At 44.6% G+C, this 20430-nt stretch overlaps 2 protein-coding genes across 2 annotated transcripts; both read left to right on the forward strand.

Annotated features, from left to right (window-relative positions):
• The first annotated feature begins 5097 nt into the window (after nucleotides 1–5097).
• On the forward strand, nucleotides 5098–10432 carry LOC123053727 (U-box domain-containing protein 7). The gene is made up of 6 exons (XM_044477261.1): nucleotides 5098–5510; nucleotides 6538–6612; nucleotides 7191–7376; nucleotides 7626–7733; nucleotides 7977–9205; nucleotides 9359–10432. The coding sequence occupies exons 2-6, from the start codon at nucleotides 6562–6564 to the stop codon at nucleotides 10242–10244; spliced, it is 2460 nt and encodes an 819-aa protein (XP_044333196.1). The 5' UTR covers nucleotides 5098–5510; nucleotides 6538–6561; the 3' UTR covers nucleotides 10245–10432.
• A 1584-nt stretch (nucleotides 10433–12016) lies between these two features.
• LOC123053728 (protoporphyrinogen oxidase, mitochondrial) lies at nucleotides 12017–19069 on the forward strand. The gene is made up of 17 exons (XM_044477262.1): nucleotides 12017–12450; nucleotides 12538–12673; nucleotides 12957–13022; nucleotides 13133–13183; nucleotides 13274–13330; nucleotides 13599–13684; nucleotides 13925–13961; nucleotides 14069–14134; nucleotides 14285–14325; nucleotides 15245–15377; nucleotides 16273–16461; nucleotides 16643–16717; nucleotides 17686–17812; nucleotides 18011–18119; nucleotides 18190–18264; nucleotides 18412–18518; nucleotides 18729–19069. The coding sequence occupies exons 1-17, from the start codon at nucleotides 12275–12277 to the stop codon at nucleotides 18833–18835; spliced, it is 1638 nt and encodes a 545-aa protein (XP_044333197.1). The 5' UTR covers nucleotides 12017–12274; the 3' UTR covers nucleotides 18836–19069.
• Nucleotides 19070–20430: the final 1361 nt, after the last annotated feature.

Below are 20430 nucleotides of genomic sequence, written 5' to 3' on the forward strand. Positions count from 1 at the left end.
GGCCTTCTCTTTTTTTTATGGCCTCTTTTTTTTGGGCTTCTTTGGCCTCTTTTTTTTCGTCCGGAGTCTCATCCCGACTTGTGGGGGAATCATAGTCTCCATCACCCTTTCCTCACTGGGACAATGCTCTAATAGTGATGATCATCACACTTTTATGTACTTACAACTCAAGAATTACAACTCGATTCTTAGAACAAAATATGACTCTATATGAATGCCTCCGGTGGTGTACCGGGATGTGCAATGACTCATGAGTGACATGTATGAAAGAATTATGAACGGTGGCTTTGCCACAAATACAATGTCAACTACATGATCATGCAAAGCAATATGACAATGATGGAGCGTGTCATAATAAACGGAACGGTGGAAAGTTGCATGGCAATATATCTCGGAATGGCTATGAAAATGCCATAATAGGTAGGTATGGTGGCTGTTTTGAGGAAGGTATATGGTGGGTGTATGGTACCGGCGAAAGTTGCGCGGCACAAGAGAGGCTAGCAATGGTGGAAGGGTGAGAGTGCGTATAATCCATGGACTCAACATTAGTCATAAAGAACTCATATACTTATTGCAAAAATCTATTAGTTATCGAAATGAAGTACTACACGCATGCTCCTAGGGGGATAGATTGGTAGGACCATCGCTCGTCCCCGACCGCCACTCATAAGGAAGACAATCAATAAATAAATCATGCTCCGACTTCATCACATAACGGTTCACCATACGTGCATGCTACGGGAATCACAAAATTTAACACAAGTATCTCTCAAATTCATAACTACTCAACTAGCATGACTCTAATATCACCATCTTCATATCTCAAAACAATCATAAGGAATCAAACTTCTCATAGTATTCAATGCACTTTATATGAAAGTTTTTATTATATCCCTCTTGGATGCCTATCATATTAGGACTAAATTCATAACCAAAGCAAATTACCATGCTGTTTAGGACTCTCAAAATAATATAAGTGAAGCATGAGAGTTCATCTATTTCTTCAAAATAAAACCACCGCCGGGCTCTAAAAGATATAAGTGAAGCACTAGAGCAAACGACAAACTACTCTGAAAGATATAAGTGAAGATCAATGAGTAGTTGAATAATTATGCAACTATGTGAAGACTCTCTAACATTTAAGAATTTCAGATCTTGGAATTTTATTCAAACAGCAAGCAAAACAAAGAAAAATAAAATGACGCTCCAAGCAAAACACATATCATGTGGTGAATAAAAATATAGCTCCAAGTAAAGTTACCGATGGATGAGGACGAAAGAGGGGATGCCTTCCGGGGCATCCCCGAGCTTTGGCTTTTTGTTGTCCTTGAATATTACCTTGGGGTGCCTTGGGCATCCCCAAGCTTAGGCTCTCGCCACTCCTTATTCCATAGTCCATCGAATCTTTACCCAAAACTTGAAAACTTCACAACACAAAACTTAACAGAAAATCTCGTGAGCTCCGTTAGCGAAAGAAAAAACAAAACACCACTTCATGGTACTGTAATGAACTCATTCTTTATTTATATTGGTGTTAAACTTACTGTATTCCAAATTCTCTATGGTTTATAAACTCTTTTACTAGCCATAGACTCATCAAAATAAGCAAACAACACACTAAAAACAGAATCTGTCAAAAACAGAACAGTCTGTAGTAAACTGTATCAAGCGTATACTTCTGAAATTCCAAAAATTCTACCAAAATAGGACGACCTATATAATTTGATTATTGATCTGCTGCAATTGGAATCAGTATTTTATCACGTTCTGGTGATTTTAAACAATTATTTTCATGAACAAAAAGTTTCTGGAATTTTCAGCAAGATCAAATAACTATCATCCAAGAAGATCCTATAGGTCTTACTTGGCACAAACACTAATTAAAACATAAAACTACATCTAACCAGAGGCTAGATCAAAAATTTATTACTAAACAGAACCAAAAAGCAAGAAACAAAAATAAATTTGGGTTGTCTCCCAACAAGCGCTAACGTTTAACGCCCCTAGCTAGGCATGATGATTTCAATGATGCTCACATAAAAGATAAGAATTAAAACATAAAGAGAGCATCATGAAGAATATGACTAGCAAATTTAAGTCTAACCCACTTCCTATGCATAGGAATTTTGTGAGCAAACAATTTATGGGAACATGAAACAACTAGCATAGGAAGGTAAAACAAGCAAATCTTCAAGATTTTCAACATATAGAGAGGAAACTTGATATTATTGCAATATGTAGAAGCATATGATCCTCTCTCATAATAATTTTCAGTAGCATCATGAATGAATTCAACCATATAACCAGCACATAAAGCATTTTTCTCATGATGCACAAGCATAGAAAATTTTATTACTCTCCACATAAGCAAAATTCTTCTCATGAATAGTAGTGGGAGAAAACTCAACAAAATAGCTATCATGTGAAGCATAATCCAATTGAAAATTAAAATCATGATGACAATTTTCATGGTTATCTTTATTCTTTATAGCATACGTGTCATCACAGTAATCATCATAAATAGGAGGCATGCTTTTATCATAATAAATTTGCTCATCAAAACTTGGGGGACTAAACATATCATCTTCATCAAACATAGTATACCCAAGCTTGTGGCTTTGCATATCATTAGCATCATGGGTATTCAAAGAATTCATACTAACAACATTGCAATCATGCTCATCATTCAAAGATTTAGTGCCAAACATTCTAATGCATTCTTCTTCTAGTACATGAGCACAATTTTCCTTCCCATCATTTTCACGAAAGACATTAAAAAGATGAAGCGTATGAGGCAAACTCAATTCCATTTTTTTGTAGTTTTCTTTTATAGACGAAACTAGTCATAAAAACAAGAAACAAAAAGATTCGATTGCAAGATCTAAAGATATACCTTCAAGTACTCACCTCCCCGGCAACGGCGCCAGAAAAGAGCTTGATGTCTACTACACAACCTTCTCCTTGTAGACGTTGTTGGGCCTCCAAGTGCAGAGGTTTGTAGGACAGTAGCAAATTTCCCTCAAGTGGATGACCTAAGGTTTATCAATCCGTGGGAGGCGTAGGATGAAGATGGTCTCTCTCAAACAACCCTGCAACCAAATAACAAAGAGTCTCTTGTGTCACCAACACACCCAATACAATGGTAAATTGTATAGGTGCACTAGTTCGGCGAAGAGATGGTGATACAAGTGCAATATGGATGGTAGATATAGGTTTTTGTAATCTAAAAATATAAAAACTGCAAGGTAGCAAGCGATAAAAGTGAGCACAAACGATATTGCAATGAGTTGAAACAAGGCCTAAGGTTCATACTTTCACTAGTGCAAGTTCTCTCAACAATAATAACATAATTGGATTATATAACAATCCCTCAACATGCAACAAAGAGTCACTCCAAAGTCACTAATAGCGGAGAACAAACCAAGAGATTATGGTAGGGTACGAAACCACCTCAAAGTTATTCTTTCTGATCGATCTATTCAAGAGTCCGTAGTAAAATAACACGAAACTATTCTTTCCGTTCGATCTATCATAGAGTTCGTACTAGAATAACACCTTAAGACACAAATCAACCAAAACCCTAATGTCACCTCAAGTGTCCGTGGGTATGATTATACGATATGCATCACACAATCTCAGATTCATCTATTCAACCAACACAAAGAACTTCAAAGAGTGCCCCAAAGTTTCTACTGGAGAGTCAAGACGAAAATGTGTGCCAACCCCTATGCATAGGTTCATGGGCGGAACCCGCAAGTTGATCACCAAAACATACATCAAGTGGATCACGTGATATCCCATTGTCACCACAGATAAGCACGGCAAGACATACATCAAGTGTTCTCAAATCCTTAAAGACTCAATCCGATAAGATAACTTCAAAGGAAAAACTCAATCCATTACAAGAGAGTAGATGGGGAGAAACATCATAAGATCCAACTATAATAGCAAAGCTCGCGATACATCAAGATCGTATCACCTCAAGAACACGAGAGAGAGAGAGATCAAACACATAGCTACTGGTACATACCCTCAGCCCCGAGGGTGAACTACTCCCTCCTCGTCATGGAGAGCGCCGGGATGATGAAGATGGCCACCGGTGAGGGTTCCCCCCTCCGGCAGGGTGCCGGAACAGAGCCCCGATTGGTTTTTGGTGGCTACAAAGGCTTGCGGCGGTGGAACTCCCGATCTATTCTGTTCCCCGATATTTTTAGGGTATATGGATATATATAGGCGAAAGAAGTCGGTCAGGGGAGCCACGAGGGGCCCACGAGGGTGGGGGCGCGCCCAGGGGGCAGGCGCGCCTCCCTGCCTCGTGGCCACCTCGAAGCTTCCTTGACTTCAACTCCAAGTCTCCTGGATCACGTTCGTTCCAAAAATCATGCTCCCGAAGGTTTCATTCCGTTTGGACTCCGTTTGATATTCCTTTCTTTGAAACACTGAAATAGGCAAGAAAACAACAATTTGGGCTGGGCCTCCGGTTAATAGGTTAGTCCCAAAAATAATATAAAAGTGTTTAATAAAGTCCATAAACATCCAAAACAGATAATATAGTAGCATGTAACAATTAAAAATTATAGATACGGTGGAGACGTATCACGTGCCGGCGCGGGGAGGTCGGGGAGGGAGGGGGAATGGCGGGCGGGGGCCTTGCCCTTGCGGCTGCTGCCGATGCCGGAGAAGAAGCCCATGCTGGCGGTGGCTAGGGTTGTCGCCGGCGTGGGGGCAGGGGTGGCCAGATGGGGACGGGGGCGAGTGGTAGTGGATGAGGACGGCCCCGCCGCACGCCCGGCTTAAAAAAGAACGACCGCCGTCGGTGATGCGTGGGCCCAAGGTGGGCGGTCGTCATAAATTATGTTGACCGTCGTAGTTGGACGGCCGTCAGGTGGGGACGCGGCGGACGGCGAGGAGACGCGCGGCGCGTCCGCTTCGCGTCCGCGCCGACGCATTCCAGGCGCAATTTTGGGCCGGAAATGGGTCGGCGCGGACGCCGAACAGACACGATTTGAGTTTGGGTCGACTCGTTGGGCCGCCATTTTTGTCCGCACAGACTCGAACGGACGCGGGCGGACTTCAATGGGTCGTCCCATTGAAGTTGCTCTAAGCTGTAGCCCCCGCAGGCTGCGGCCGCAACCCGCCGCTGGCATGCGCAAATGGCGCAGCCTTTTTCTCGCCAACCAAATCCGAACGCCGTCGGTTAGCTCCGCGAGCGGGAATGGGGGCGGAGGCCCTAAATTTATCCTCCGGCGCACGAGCTTTCCGGGGCCCAGCGAGGACGGCAGCCTCCACCGTCCCCGCGGGGGCGCACCCGTGCTATTCGCGGTTCAACGCCACGGCCATTTTCTCTTCTCCCCGTCCTCCTCCCACCTCTCCGTCTCGCGCCAGGTTAAGCGCCTCTGGAACAAGGGTGGGTGGGTTGCGGGGAGACCCTGAAGGCAGAGCAGTTGATGAAGTTGCCCTGCAATGGGGAAATTTAAGGCTCGGCTCCTTCTTCCCCCTGTCTCCGTCAGGTATGGACGGTTTCGTTTCTCTCCTTTCTCCAGTTCTCGAATTACACGACGATGGGGATTGGAGGAGGAGCAACGCTGCTGACTTTGCAGCTTGTGCATGCGTTGGGTTCCTCATGGATTAGAGCGCCAAGCTTCGTGGTGATACTATGGAGATGGAATTCGTGTAGCTTCAATTCTACTATATTTTACCACCTTATTTCTTCAATGTGGTTGAATATATGCTGACAATACAGAGCATCCTGCCTGCCCCTGCCATACCAAAACCAGACGTGTTGGCTCATTTGCTAAAAACTACACGTAATGTCTTTAGGCTGTCGAAATCAGTGGTAGATGCACTTATGCTATTTTGTAGAAATATATGGAGTTTGCATGTTACAATTCAGAATCTAGCTTTCTCTGCGTATTTGAACACAAACAACTCGCAGCCAAGTTTAGCTCTTCGGTCCATGAAATATGCTGTCATTGCTCCATTTTTAGCTGGCCGAACTGGCAAAAATCCGTTTTTAGACACAAAAGCACCTTGTCTTAATGGAATCCGTACCAACAAGGTTGCCGGAGTTTCCATCTTGCAATTTCGATTGCATAACTGCGGGGATTAGGCATCCTTTTTCTTCTTCTTTTGTTAAATTGGTTTGATTTATTATTTTCTAATCTTGTGCTAATTGTGGGTGAATCAGAAGGCCATAGAACTTTTGCCACCTTCTTTTTCTGGTGCTATTTTTTATGTTGTTAAGGTTACATACTGCATACTTAATTGATGACATGTTTTTCTTTCAGGTTATGTGATCAATGCCATTTATGTAAGCTATAGGCATCTTTGTTTTGTATTTATTTAAATAGAACTTGATATTTATTTTGCATTTAAGTTAGTTATACTGACTCATGGTGAGAGATTTGAGCCGTTTCTTGTATATATACCAATGCAATCAATTTGTAAACATTAAAGAAACTTTTGCCAGTTACCTATCACATATTTGTGCTGGGGATTATGAGCAATATCATGTTCAATCCATTGCTCTCTTTGCAGATGAAATTTGACTAAAAGGACGCCATGGAGAGGGTTGAGGTTGACGCGGACTTTGTTGTTGCTGGCAATTGGAAGGTAATCCGGCTGATCCCCTAATTCCACCAAAAGCTATTAATTGAGCAATGGTAATGAGATTGTAATCTTGCTGTTATCTGTGGACTGTCTTTAGATATAGGAAGGCATTGAACACGCTTCTGATCATTGACTCCACTTCCTATGTGCCTTGTGATGATTATGTAGTTATGTATATAAGCATTCTTGTGCTAGAAAATAAAATTGCATCCAGTAAATACCACCACCAGTTTGTATTGTACTCCCTCTGTTCACAAATATAAGATCTTTTGGATATTTCAATATGGATTACATACAGACTGAAATGGGAAAACAAGCACACTACAACGTGTCTATACATCCAATTCATAAAAATGTTAAAACATCTTATATTTGTGAACGGAGGGAATATATGATAAGACTCTTCTGTGAGAACACTCTGATGTCACCAAACAGTAAGTTAGAAAACTGTGATAAACGCTGCTGTTTTTTTCTAAAATTTCCTGTCTTTGACTCTGTCGTTGGAAGTACTTTGCTTATGCAATAATATGGCATATTAACATTGTAGATTCATTTGGATTGCTATTTGATTATTTGTGCAGCTACATGGTGAACTATGTAAGAAACTTTACACTGTAGTTCATGAAGTTTCAATTGCCATCCCTGCCCTTGAGAGTACAAAACCTGGAAGTAATTCTGGACTTCTGGCGTTGAGCTCCTTGCGCATAGCTGTTGATAAAGCCAAGAATCTACTTCAGTATTGCTCAGAGTGTAGCAAGCTTTACTTGGTAAATAATTTTCATTTGTATGAATATGCTTGCTCTCCATGTTTGGGAAGTAAAAGCTTATCAGACTATGTATACACGAACTGTTCTTTTACTGCACTGCTACATTATAAAATTGTTAATGCTAGTTGGACAATCTCGCTCATCAAACTTGCTGGATGTGCCTGATGTTAGAGAACAAATTTTCTCATATTTCTGTTTCCTTTTACAGCAATGCAATGTTCTGTATTTAACATGGTTATTGTATTGCAGGCCCTAACAGCAGAATGTGTTCTTACAAAATTTGAGAAAGGAAGATGCGCTCTTTTAGAAAGTCTTCACCAGTTGGAAGAAACACTTCCAGAAGCAATTAATTCTCAGGTTTTCACTGGTCATGTACAAACGTATTTCTAGAATTTCTACTACAGAATATAATGTTTCATCATGGACGGATTCACCATAAGCAGGGAGTTGTAGTTTTTTATATCATAGCATCGATTCTTCTTCACTACCTTGATGTAGTCGCTAATTGTTTTCTCAATTTTTTTTTTGCATGCCTATTCTTCAGATGATATATTTTTGGCGAAACCCTTCGATAATTATTTGTTGTTGGAAAATTTTCAGATCCCAGAGATTGCAAATGAGCTGGAGAATTCAGTTTTTGCTTTGGATCAGGCTGAAAAGCAAGTTGGTGATCAAGTGAAACAGATAATTCAGAATGAGAAGAAATCCAATGGATTCCTTGATGACAATGAACTTGAATTCTTTCGGCAAACTATTTTGAGAGCTGGCATTACATCATCTGCTGCAGCTCTTACTGAGAGAAGAGCAATTAGAAGGCTTCTTGAAAGAGCCCAGGCAGAAGAAGACACGAAGAAAGAATCAATAGCATCCTATCTGCTGCATCTTATGAGGAAATATTCAAGTCATTTCAGGAGCGAAACAATGGATTCCATCAACTCCCAGTCCTCAAGTCCTTCGTGCTCCTTCACTTCAATATCCAGCTCAAGTGATCTCCAAGGAAATCTCCTTTCTCTCGAGAAGCTCCTGCCTAGGTCTGGCTCCATCAATTTCAAGCAGATTAAAGGGCTATCAGGGAGCATGCCATTGCCACCTGAGGAACTAAGGTGTCCAATCTCTCTGCAGCTCATGTATGACCCTGTTGTTATCGCATCTGGTCAGACCTACGAGCGGGCTTGCATCGAGAAATGGTTTAACAGTGGGAATACAACCTGCCCCAAAACTCGGAAAGAGTTACCCCAGCTTTCCGTGACACCTAATTACTGCATCAAGGGTCTGATAACATCCTGGTGTGAACAAAATGGGGTTCCAGTTCCCTCCGCCCCTCCAGAATCTCCAAAGCTCAAATATTTGAGGATAACATCTCTAAAGAATAGCAAATGCGTGGTGACGAATGGTGTTAGCACGATTTTGTTCGAAGACGCAGGCGCAAAAGATGCAAAAGACGGCAAGTTGAACACCGACGTTGCTTTGGAGAAGTGCTCTAGCCATAATTCCAGGGAGGCGACATCTGAGACATGCGAAGAAGAAGAGGAGGTCTCTGTGGAGAAGTGCTCTTTTCAGAATAACCCTGTGGAGGCTGCACCCGAGAGATGTGAACGCTGGCTGCGTGTCCTAAGCAAGGGCAGTGAGTGCATCGATGAGCAGCGTGAGGTGGTCGAGCAGGTCAGGTTCCAGTTGAAGGGTGATGATGAGCTCAGGGACTATGTGGGTGCTAATGGTATTACTGAGCCACTCACCTGCTTCCTGAAGATGGCTCTCAGCAGAGAAGACGTGCAATCTCAGGAGGTCGGAACAATGGCTCTTTTCAATCTTGCTGTCAGCAATAACAGGTAAATATCACATATAGATAATTCATTTCTGTTTTTTTTCTCCCTCAAATCACAGTGTCAGAGAAAAGGCTCTTTGCAGCAAGCATAGGTAGATCAGATGATCTTAGCTCAGTTCTTTGGCCTGATCATTTCAGCTCTATGTCTGCCTTGTAGGAACAAGCGGCAGCTGCTCTCAGCTGGAGTTATCCCTCTGATGGAGCAGATGATGCAGAAACCGGAGACCTGCGAGGCTGCGGTTGCGATGTACCTCAACCTGTCTTGCCTGGAGGAGGCGCAGGCCATCATCGGCTCGAGCGAAGTCATCCCTGTCCTGATCAGGTGCCTGCAAGAAGGGTACCGGAGCGACACGTGCCGGCTGGACGCGCTCCTGACGCTGTACAACCTGTCCCTGCACGCGCCCAACATCCCGGCGCTCCTCTCGTCGGGCGTGGTCCACAGCATCCACACCGTCCTGGCGCCGTCGTCGCCGTGGACGGACCAGGCCCTGACCTTGCTGATCAACCTGGCGCTGAGCTGGCCCGGGAAGAAGGAGATCGCGGCGAACCAGGCCATCGTGGGCGACATCGTGTTCATCCTGGACAACGGCGAGGCGGCGGAGCAGGAGAAGGCGGTGTCGTGCCTGTGGATGATCTGCAACGGCGACGAGGGGTGCAGCCAGACGGTGCTGCAGGAGGGCGTGATCCCGGCGCTGGTGTCCCTAACGGCGAACGGCACGGGCAAGGCCAAGGACAAGGCGCAGAGGCTGCTCCGGCTGTTCCGGGAGCAGCGGCAGCGCGAGCTGGAGCAGCAGCAGCCACGGGTGGAGCTGCTCGAGGTGGCCAGCCAGGCCGCCGCGCAGCAGGAACAGGAGGAGGAGGAGCAGCAGCAGCAACAGCAGGAGGAGGCCGCGGGGAAGACGGCGTCCGAGCAGGGCAGCGAGGGCAAGAAGCCGCCGGCGCGGCTGAGCAGGTCCAAGTCCAAGCGGCTGGCCAGGGTCATCACCTGCCTCATCAAGAAGTGGACGACGCCAGGCGGCGGCGGCGACAAGTGTAAACTGTAACCCTGTAGAATGTGTGGTGGTACTGTATCGTCACATTCACCAAAAATGTGTGTGCTCTCCATGTGTAAAATACAACTAGCGAAATCGTACGGACGTTCAACTGCGACTGGGAGAAGAGAAGAGCTTCTTCTCCCGTCCGAGTAAAATAATTTAGAGCAACTCCAACCCACTGATCCAAATCATCTGCCTGCGATCGTTTGGGTTGACGTGGACAAAAGTAAAGGCCCAACGAGCCGACCCAAATCCAAAACGCGTCCGTGCCGACGCATTTGCAGCCTAAATTTTGGCAGCAAATGCGCTGGCGCGGACGCGCCGCGCGTTTCCTCGTTATCCGTCGCGGTCCCACTTGACGGCCACCCAACTACCGCTCGCCGTCTAATTTATGACGGCCATCGACACTGGGCCCACTAGTCAGCCAGTGCAAGCGTCGTTTTTTAACCCACGCGTGCGGGGAGGGGGGGGGGGCTCATCCACTTTCGTCCACATCTGGCCCCCCACCACCACCTTCCTGCTTCCTTGCCGGCGACAAGCCAAACCCTAGCCATGGGCCTCTTCGGCAGCGGCAAGGGCAAAGGCACCCCCGACGCCTCATCCTCCCGTGCTCCTCCTCCGCCGCCGTCGGCGCCTGCCCGCTCAGTAGGTCGGCAGCGTCTGCACACCCCGGTGCACCAAGCGCGGTGGCACTGGGAGTTCAGGCAGCCGCTGTCGTACCCGGACGTCACGCTGCCACACCACTGGCACCTTGATCCGCAGCGGATCCCGGCGCCACGGTCACAGCGGGCGCACGACGAGGAGGTGCGCAGGCGGCGAGCGCAGCTCACACCGGCGCAGCGCCGCATGCCCGAGTACGCCGCCAGACTCTCCCAATTGGGAGGTCTGGTTTGCCCTCGAACACGAGGAGCAAATGTGGTGGGGCGTGCGCCGCCACCACGTCAACCCCCCACCTCCCCTCGTTGTCCAGCCAGAGGAGGTGGAAGCCGAGGCGGCCTACCAGGCGGCGATGGCGGAGGCCTCCGCCACCTCCATCGAGGAGGAGCGGCGGAAGGCCGAAGCAGCAGGAGCGGAGGAGGCCGTGTACCAGGCGGAGATGGCGGTCGCCATGGCCCTCTCCGCAGCAGTGGACTGCGTGGTGCCGTCGATGCCGGCGCCACCGCGGCTAACCCTGACGATGCTTGCGCCCGAGCCGGCCGAGAGGTACCCGCCAGGTGCTGGAGTTCGTCAGCCCCCCTCCCCCCGCGCGCATTTGGCTTGGTGCCACGCCGGCGCAGGAGGCCATGTGCCTCGAGCATTGGCGACAGCGCAGGCTGGTGGAGGAGCGCGCGTACACGGAGTAGCGCATGTAGAGGGAGCGGGAGGAAGAGGAGGAGCGCGCCCGCGTCGCCGCATTGCCTCCGCCGCAGCAGACGCTGGAGGAGGCAGCCCTGGCGACGTATCAAGCCGCCTTCGGTTGGGCCGGTCCCGCCTCCCGTCTTCATCGACCTCATCAGCGACGATGACGACGGCAAGGGCAAGGCCGACGTCTAGGACTGCGTGCTGGCGGGAACTTTTGTTTTTGTTTTTATGAATGTTTAATTAAGTGTAAGTGGACTTTGGCCGGCGGTTGACCGGCCGGTTATTGTAAATTAAGTTTTTAATTTTTGTTATCTGTGCCACGTGTGATTCATTTTTTTTTCTTCATGCGCATATTTGGGTCCGTTTTTTATTGGGCGCTCAAGCCGATTCATTTGAAAAAGCGGACGTACATGTTCGTCGAACCGTCCGGACGAAAAACAGACAAATCGCACGGATCGTTTAGGTCGCGGCGTTGGAGTTGCTCTTGGTGCTCCCGGAACACCCGATGGCATAGCGATTGCGAAGGCGATGACGCCGACGCAGAGCAGGCGTCGTGGCATAACCAGGGCGCCGCCTCCGGTTTCGACCCACTGACTAGTCTACCCACCCCTGCTACCTACTACTCCGCGGCGCCGATCGGCGACAGCGACGGAGAAAGGCGACGAGCGGCTCCTCTCCCCATCCAAACCCCGAATCAAATGCTCACTTCCGCCACCGCTCCCTCCTCCTCGTCGTCCTGCGCTCCCACCCGCTTCGCCTCCTCGTGCCGCCCCCGTCGCTCCGCCTCCGCGCGCGGGCGCCGCCCCGTGCTCGCCATGGCCGCCTCCGACGACCCCCGCGCCAGGTCGGTCGCCGTCGTCGGCGCCGGCGTCAGGTGAGGCCACAAGATTTCGCGCCGAATTCTCGGGTGGTTTTGCGCTCGCGCACGTCAGGTGTTTGACGGAATGATGGGTCTGTGCAGTGGGCTCGTGGCGGCGTACAGGCTGAGGAAGAGCGGCGTGCGGGTCACCGTGTTCGAGGCGGAGGACCGCGCGGGAGGGAAGATACGGACCAACTCCGACGGCGGATTCCTCTGGGACGAAGGAGCCAACACCATGGTGAGCCCATTTCTGTTTGTTAACTAACTTGTGGCGTTGTGCATCGCTGCCTCTGTATGCCACAAATTGCGGCGAATGCTGGAGCGAATTGAGCGACCTGTGTACATTATGGTTTAGTGCTCGTTGTCGCAATTGCTTGCTACTAGAATATAAGCATGTGTTTGTGTGTGTGCTGTTGGTCTCTCTTGATGGGGCATGCACTCCTCTCCTTATTATAGAATTCAAAACTGAAATGGAACCTAGAAGATTAGCTGATGACATAACTTGATTCTGTTACCTGCAGACAGAAAGTGCATTGGAGGCTAGTAGGCTAATCGACGATCTTGGTCTTGAGGACAGACTGCAGTATGTATGTGCCAATGCTATCTTCGAATAATTCGTTATTCTTTGCATTCTGTATTGTTGTCTGTAAATTGTTCCCACCAATGAATTACCTTATAAGTTCAATGTCTGTTCCAGCCTAACTCCCAGCACAAGCGTTATACTGTTAAGGATGGAGCGCCAGCACTGGTAAATAGGTTTTCCATGTAATCATGCATCTCCTTTTCCATTTTCCTTATTGTAGCTCACCCTTGAGTCCCCTCCTTTTTGTTCCATAAGATCCCTTCAGATCCCATTGCGCTAATGAAAAGCACTCTTCTTTCTACGAAATCAAAGGTATATCCTGCTATCTAGTACTAACTACTTCAGCCTACAGTACATGTTACATGGCACACTAACCCCTTCTAAATGAGTTATTTATTGCCAGTGCCACTGATAGATTGGAATGCATAACAAATACAAACATTTTATCGATTGCTAGTGTTAGTGCCCACTACCATGACCTGAATTAGCTGGTTTCAGTAACTAATTGACAATTTGTAGATTCTCCAGATCTCTTTCTTTCAAATTTGATTCTGCTCTGAATTCTTTCTTACCCTTGCAGTTCAAGTTATTTCTGGAACCATTTCTCTATGAAAAATCTAGCACAAGGAACTCCAAAAAAGTGTCTGACGAGCATTTGCGCGAGAGGTGAACCTTCACACTTGGTGTTTTGCATTGGTCTATATGCCAAATGCTAACAAGATAATAAATGGTTACCTCCCGTATGAAGTTTTTAGGATTCTAGAGTCTGTCTAGTACGCTAGTGTTACTTAAGCCTCATCTGCTTCCGGTCTTATGTAGGGGAAAGGCATATATAGTGCACCATGCCTGTTTGTAGTATGTATTATTTGTTTAAAGGAGATAATTGAACGTCCCTGTTTTTTACAGCGTTGGGAGTTTTTTTGAACGCCATTTTGGGAGAGAGGTGAGTTCTTTCCTTACAGATCATCAATAATTGAATCATATACAGTTAAAAGCTCTGCAGCTCATATTGTAACCAGCCATGGCTAAGAATTTCCATGTTGATTACAGGTTGTCGACTATCTTATTGATCCATTTGTAGCTGGAACAAGTGCAGGAGATCCTGAGTCATTATCTGTAAGTTACTACCGTATTATGTGCACAAACAGCATATGAGCTTTTCCATGTGATCCTTGTTTAATGTTGATAATGTAATAATTATTATTCCAGACCATATCATCTTGTTAATTAACTGTGTTGGCTTTGAGTAACAACTGTTTTTTGCAGATTCGTCATGCATTTCCAGGGTTATGGAATTTAGAAAAGAAGTAAGTTTGTACATTTTTTTATTTGCTTGCAGTGATCTATTCTCACTTCTACATTTTCATTTGTTGTCTTGTCCATGTTTTTGCTTTTGCTATCTCCCATGCATTTTTTTATGTTACAGCATGTATTCACATTTATTACATAATGCTGTAGAGCATTATATCATTTTAAGCTACGTAAAAATTCTACAAGTGAAGATGTCTTTTTAATGACATTTTGAGATATCCTTGTTTCTTGCATTGCTTTCTTGCCTTCCTGGGTCCTGCTGTTAGCTTGTTACTGAACTGCCTTTCTTTTTCCCTGTTGGACTTCCTTGAATTGGGCATTGACGGAATGTTCACCCTTTAATACTGCTTATGTGTGCACTATCTATCTCCTTGTGTTTTCCTCTTTACTTGATATTCTGCCTTTCTCCAAATATTACTTTATTTTCTCCTTTTACCGATGGAGTTGGACTAATTGGCTATGCAACAGAACTGACTTGTTTGAGAGAAATATTTCCTAATTATCCTGATAATATGCATCTTCTAGAACAAAAAAAATCATATTGTAAGTTTCATTTAAGACAATATTTCCTAATTAGCCCAATAATATGCATCTTCCCGAAACCATATTGTAATTTTCATTTCGAGTGAAATATTTTCTAATTAGCCCGATGATATGCATCTTTTTGAACATCAATCCATGCCTATACAAATTGCCGACATAAATTATTATAAATATAAAGGGCTAGAACATCATTATTCAGAAAAATGTTTGCTATCATGATAATAAATTTTGTACTAGTTTTTTTAAATGGGACTCACTATTTTTGCGGTTTCAACTTGTCATTTACACCAAAGCATGTCGTTGTCGTAAATTTGGCTAGCAAGAATATTTTATTCCCAGTTATGGTGATTCATACTCCTTCAATGCTCTCAGGTATGGTTCTCTCATCGTTGGTGCCATCTTGTCAAAACTAACAGCTAAAGGTGATTCATCAAAGAAAGGAGGCGCTTCGTCAGGAAAAGGAAGGAGCAAGCGGGCCTCATTTTCATTTCATGGTGGTATGCAGGTATTCCTTCAACGGTGTCACATGTCATTTCCTTTGTTAGTGTCAACAACATAAAAATAAAACCCGCGTATGTGCCCTATTAACTCCATCTGTGTTCCCTAAAAAAGGAAAAACTCCATCTGCCCCATTTGGAAGAGCTGCATTTACTTGGTCACTGAAGGAATGGTTATTTTTTGTGCCATTCAAGGATGCATGTTCACTTGATGAACCATTATCACTATTTTAAGTTTCACAAGCCAGGAATATTGCCATGTTTATATCCATTGTACAGCTTAGCGATCCATTTACACCCTCTCATGATCGCTGCTGATTTCTGTATTGCCTTGGCACAAGTTTATTAGCTTGCGGATATTAGTTAAAGCTATGCCAAACAAAAGCCCAAATATATGACCAAGTGTATGAATATGTTTAGCTACGTAGTTGTTGAGAAACAATATTGCAAGATGAGAAATAAGTCAAAGGCAGCTACGATATAAAAGGACTAACATCACAAAATAGTTGCATGGTGGAATCACACAACATTCATGGCCAGTTTAGGCCTTATCGAGCCACACACTAGAGGGGGTGTTGACGTATATGTGGATTGCCCAACCTTCTCCATCAGTTTGGACTTTTTGTTCTTCTCGTTGGTACATGAAACTTAATATGGTATCAAAGCCAAGAGGCCTTGGATTCAAGTCTCAGATTTTGCTATTTAAATGGACATATTGCTTGCCCCCCTTCTGTCCACGTTTAGGCTTTATCGAGCTACGCGTGAGAGGGGGTGTTGTAGTATATGTGGTTTGTCCAACCTTTTCCGTCCATCAGTTCAGACTTTTGATTCTACTGGTTGGTGCATAAAACTTAATATTAACGTCTGTTTTTGAGAAGTCATATGTTGTGGAATGCTTTTCAGACACTAGTAGATGCACTTCACAAGGAAGTTGGAGATAGTAATGTGAAGCTTGGAACACAAGTTTTGTCATTGGCGTGTAACTGCGATGAACTCTCTGCATCAGATGGGTGGTCAATTTTTGTGGATTCAAAAGATGCTAGTAGTAAGGAGCTTGCAAAGAACCAGTCCTTTGATGCTGTTATAATGACAGTAAGAATCACTCATCTGCATTATTTTCAAAGTTCATTTGATACACAATCTGGTCAATTTGCTTTCTGCCAATCTATAAAATATACTTTATATTTCTGCACTAGCGCATGACTGGCTATTATAACTATTGAACGTAGGGCACAAAACGAAATTATGTACCTCTTGCATTTTCCCTCTGCAGGCTCCACTGTCCAATGTCCAGAGGATGAGGTTCACAAAAGGTGGAGCTCCCTTTGTGCTAGACTTTCTTCCTAAGGTCAGGTTAGGATCACCATTTTAGATTAACAAATGCAATAATTGAAATGGTTGCTCTTGTAAAGAAATTGGTGCTAGGGGAAATTTGTCTCAATCCCTTCACCAGTTTCATTTTTTTCAGGTCTATCACTACAAGAGCCATATTGCTGGTTTTTTTTTTTCCATGGACGAGTGCATGGAAGTTAGGTATCCACGTGCCAGAACCATGAATTGGTTTTGATATCTTATGGGTTTCAACTCTAGCCTACCCAACTTGTTTGGGACTGAAAGGCTTTGTTGTTGCTTCTACATTTGCATATAGATGATTCATTCCCGTACCTTGTCACGAATGGACCTATGAAAATATCAGTAGTTCAGTGATATGGTCTATTTCAGAGGCGGCCAGACTAACTGTATTTATTAATGCATGAAAAAGTAACTCTATGAAAACAGTAGTAGATCAGTGATATGGTCTATTTCAGTATTAAGTGCTTTTGCTAGCACTTTAAGTAGCTCCTTTTTCTGGACAAAATGAGTGACACATATTTTGGAGATATATTGGTAATTAAGAATATAGGCTAGACATACTCTGCTCTGTTTTACTGACATGAATACATAATTGAAGTGAAGGTAGTTATATTGCTTCTCCATCATCAAAGGATTCCTTGCTTCCTGAATTTATATGATTAATGGAATCACATTTCCACTGTTAAGATGCTCTATTGTACCAGTACCACTGTCGCTATTATTTTATATTTTTCTTGATACATATGCACTTGGAGATCAAATCACAACACCGTACTAAGTGTTGTTAGAGCCTATGAGTAATTGCACAGCATTACATTTATGACCTATGAGATGTGGACTGATTTCGTTCTTTTATTCTTTTTTGTAAAGATGTGTGACTGGTGTCGTGTCATAAAATACACGGGCTTCTTATAACTTTACATGTGTAGCAGAATCTCATCTTAATCCATAATTAATTTGTAGGTGGATTATCTGCCATTGTCCCTCATGGTAACAGCATTTAAGAAGGAAGACGTCAAAAGACCCCTGGAAGGATTTGGGGTCTTGATACCCTTTAAGGAACAACAAAAACATGGTTTGAAAACGCTTGGTAGGTTCCTCAGCTTTATACTTGAACCGTTTTCAATTTACAGAAGTACCATTGCACTCAGTTCGGTACACAAAACAATCTTGTTTTACCAGTTTTCGTGTACTCGTGATTTGTTTATTCTGATTTTATATTGCTTCATACATCTTTTTTTCCTAGAACATAGCCTCATTAATACGTGCGTGACTGTTTTTTGTATAGGAACTCTCTTCTCCTCTATGATGTTCCCAGATCGAGCTCCTAATGACCAGTACTTGTTTACAACATTCATTGGGGGAAGCCACAATAGAGATCTCGCTGGAGCTCCAACGTAAAAACCTTTTGATCTTGTATTATGCTTCTTTTCTTATGCACATTATTCCAATTTTGTACTTCTCCAGGGCTATCTTGAAACAATTCGTGACATCTGACCTTACAAAGCTATTGGGGGTAGTGGGGCAGCCAACTTTTGTGAAGTAAGTATTCAAGCATATCGGCCTATATGCTTTCCCTTCCTGTGCTTGTGTTGTGGTTTGCCGTCTTCTAGGGAATTTCAGAATGTGCACAATTTGTTTCACTGTCTCATGCTCATGTAATTTATTAGCATTTCTTATGTTACTCAGACATATACATTGGAGAAATGCTTTTCCTTTGTATGGCCATGATTATGATTCGGCACTGGAAGCTATAGGAAAGATGGAAAGTGATCTTCCAGGGTTCTTCTATGCAGGCAAGTCAATAAAGCCACCGTACTTTTGTTACTTATGAAAATTTATGGTGCTCCTTGGTCTGCTGGAAATGAAGTTCTAACAAAAGAATGCATGTATAACATCTAAAAACAGTGTTGTCAGAAATTTGTAGAGCAAGCAAACCAGAAATAGTAATCCCACCAAGTGACACTTAGATGTTAACTTATAACTTTAACTTTGATGTCTTGTAGGAAATAACAAGGATGGGTTGGCTGTTGGAAATGTCATAGCTTCAGGAAGTAACACAGCGGACCTTGTGATCTCATACCTTGAGTCAGGCATCAAGCAAGTTAGTTAATAGCATTGGCAGACTATATTTCCCACACTATGTTAGATTTGAAATGATAGCAGTGGTTGGCAATCTCTTTATAAGCCTAAGCATTAACCAGGCATCCAGTATTCAAGCCGTGTAAAGATGGGCAAGGACAAGGAGTGCAAAATAATTCTGATCGCCTGAAGTGTTCTTGGTTGTTTTGAACAGTAACCATTGACACATATACCTGCTTTGGCAATAAAACTGAATTTATTGAGATGTTATGCCATGTATAATTTGACCAGTTGGATTAGCCTCCCAAGCTGCATGGTGCTCGAGGGTTTTCTTTGTGCTCACACTTCTGTTGAGTTACAGTGTGTGGCTCTGAACAATAATGATCTGTGCGTTGCAGTGGCCCTCAAGCCGTGGAATTATTTGCGTGCCATTTTGCGTTTTGCTGTTAAGTAGTAGTAGAACGTACACCTCTGGGACATCAACAGCCAGTTCTGACTGACACACTTGGGTGTTGTCTTGTTCAACTATCTTGGGATAGGCAAGCGAAGTCTTCCTGGTGATTCATCTTTACCACTACTGCTACTTAGTACTACCTTTATGCTGTAAGAGGCACAGTTCAGCATACCAACTGACCGAAGGTCTGTAGGTCGAAGCGAACTGGAAGTCTTGTGAGAATCCAGGCAAAGGATATCCTTGTACGGGATGCGTGCTCCACTTTTTTTTTTTTTTGAAACAAGACGTGCTCCACTTGCAACGTGCATAATTATGTTCCTCCCTTTTATCTTTGGCCGGTTGGCCATCTTTTGACGTCTAGGGTAGTGCTCCATAATTACCATGATCCGCAGGATTACATATGATGCTTCAAGCTTAGGTTTGGATCATTCTCCTACATATGTGGTGCACATCATTGTTCTCGTTTGAAAAGGTACGTTCACCTCTGTAGACATGCAATGCAAGTCGAGGTTGTGTAGTGGTGCAGCTCCCTAGAATCAAGGAGGCATTACAGTAGATGATAGAGATGAGTTGGAATGGAAGGGTGCATTGGGGCCAAGATTTTGGTTCCCGGAACTGATATTTGATTGTGCTTGGTGCAAGAGAGAGAGAGAGAGAGGGGGGGGGGGGGGGGGGGGGGGGGGGGGGGGGGAAGGCAGTTGCTTCCTTTGGAACTTTAGGGCACAGGAAAGCATGAGTAGGGCACCCCTTGGAGCCTTTATGTCCTTCACTGCACTTTTCTTCTTGGGCACATCCTCCCGTATTGTATGAGCATGGCGGCCACTGACCATAAAGGAGATAGATAACAAAAGCAAAAGGTTTGGTTTTGCCCTTAAAATATTCCATGTCTGGAGGACTGGATATATAGCTTGACCACCTTATCCATGAAGCTTGCTTCCGAGTGTTTTATGTTCCTTGTCTGAAATAGAAGCGGTGCATTTCCCCCCTTTTTTAAGTGGCGCATTTTAGCTTGACATGCATGGATGCACATTTTGCACCGGCCGTGACACGGTTTTTCCTGCTCATGCTGACGCAAAGACGCCGACGGATTCAGGCAGCTATACATTTTTCTTACACCCAGATCTCACCTAATGCCGTCCATGGCCTGGATTTCGGCCGAGCGCCAAATGGTT

The sequence above is a fragment of the Triticum aestivum genome, chromosome 2D (assembly GCF_018294505.1).
Source record: "Triticum aestivum cultivar Chinese Spring chromosome 2D, IWGSC CS RefSeq v2.1, whole genome shotgun sequence".
In the NCBI taxonomy this organism is placed as follows: Eukaryota; Viridiplantae; Streptophyta; class Magnoliopsida; order Poales; family Poaceae; genus Triticum; species Triticum aestivum.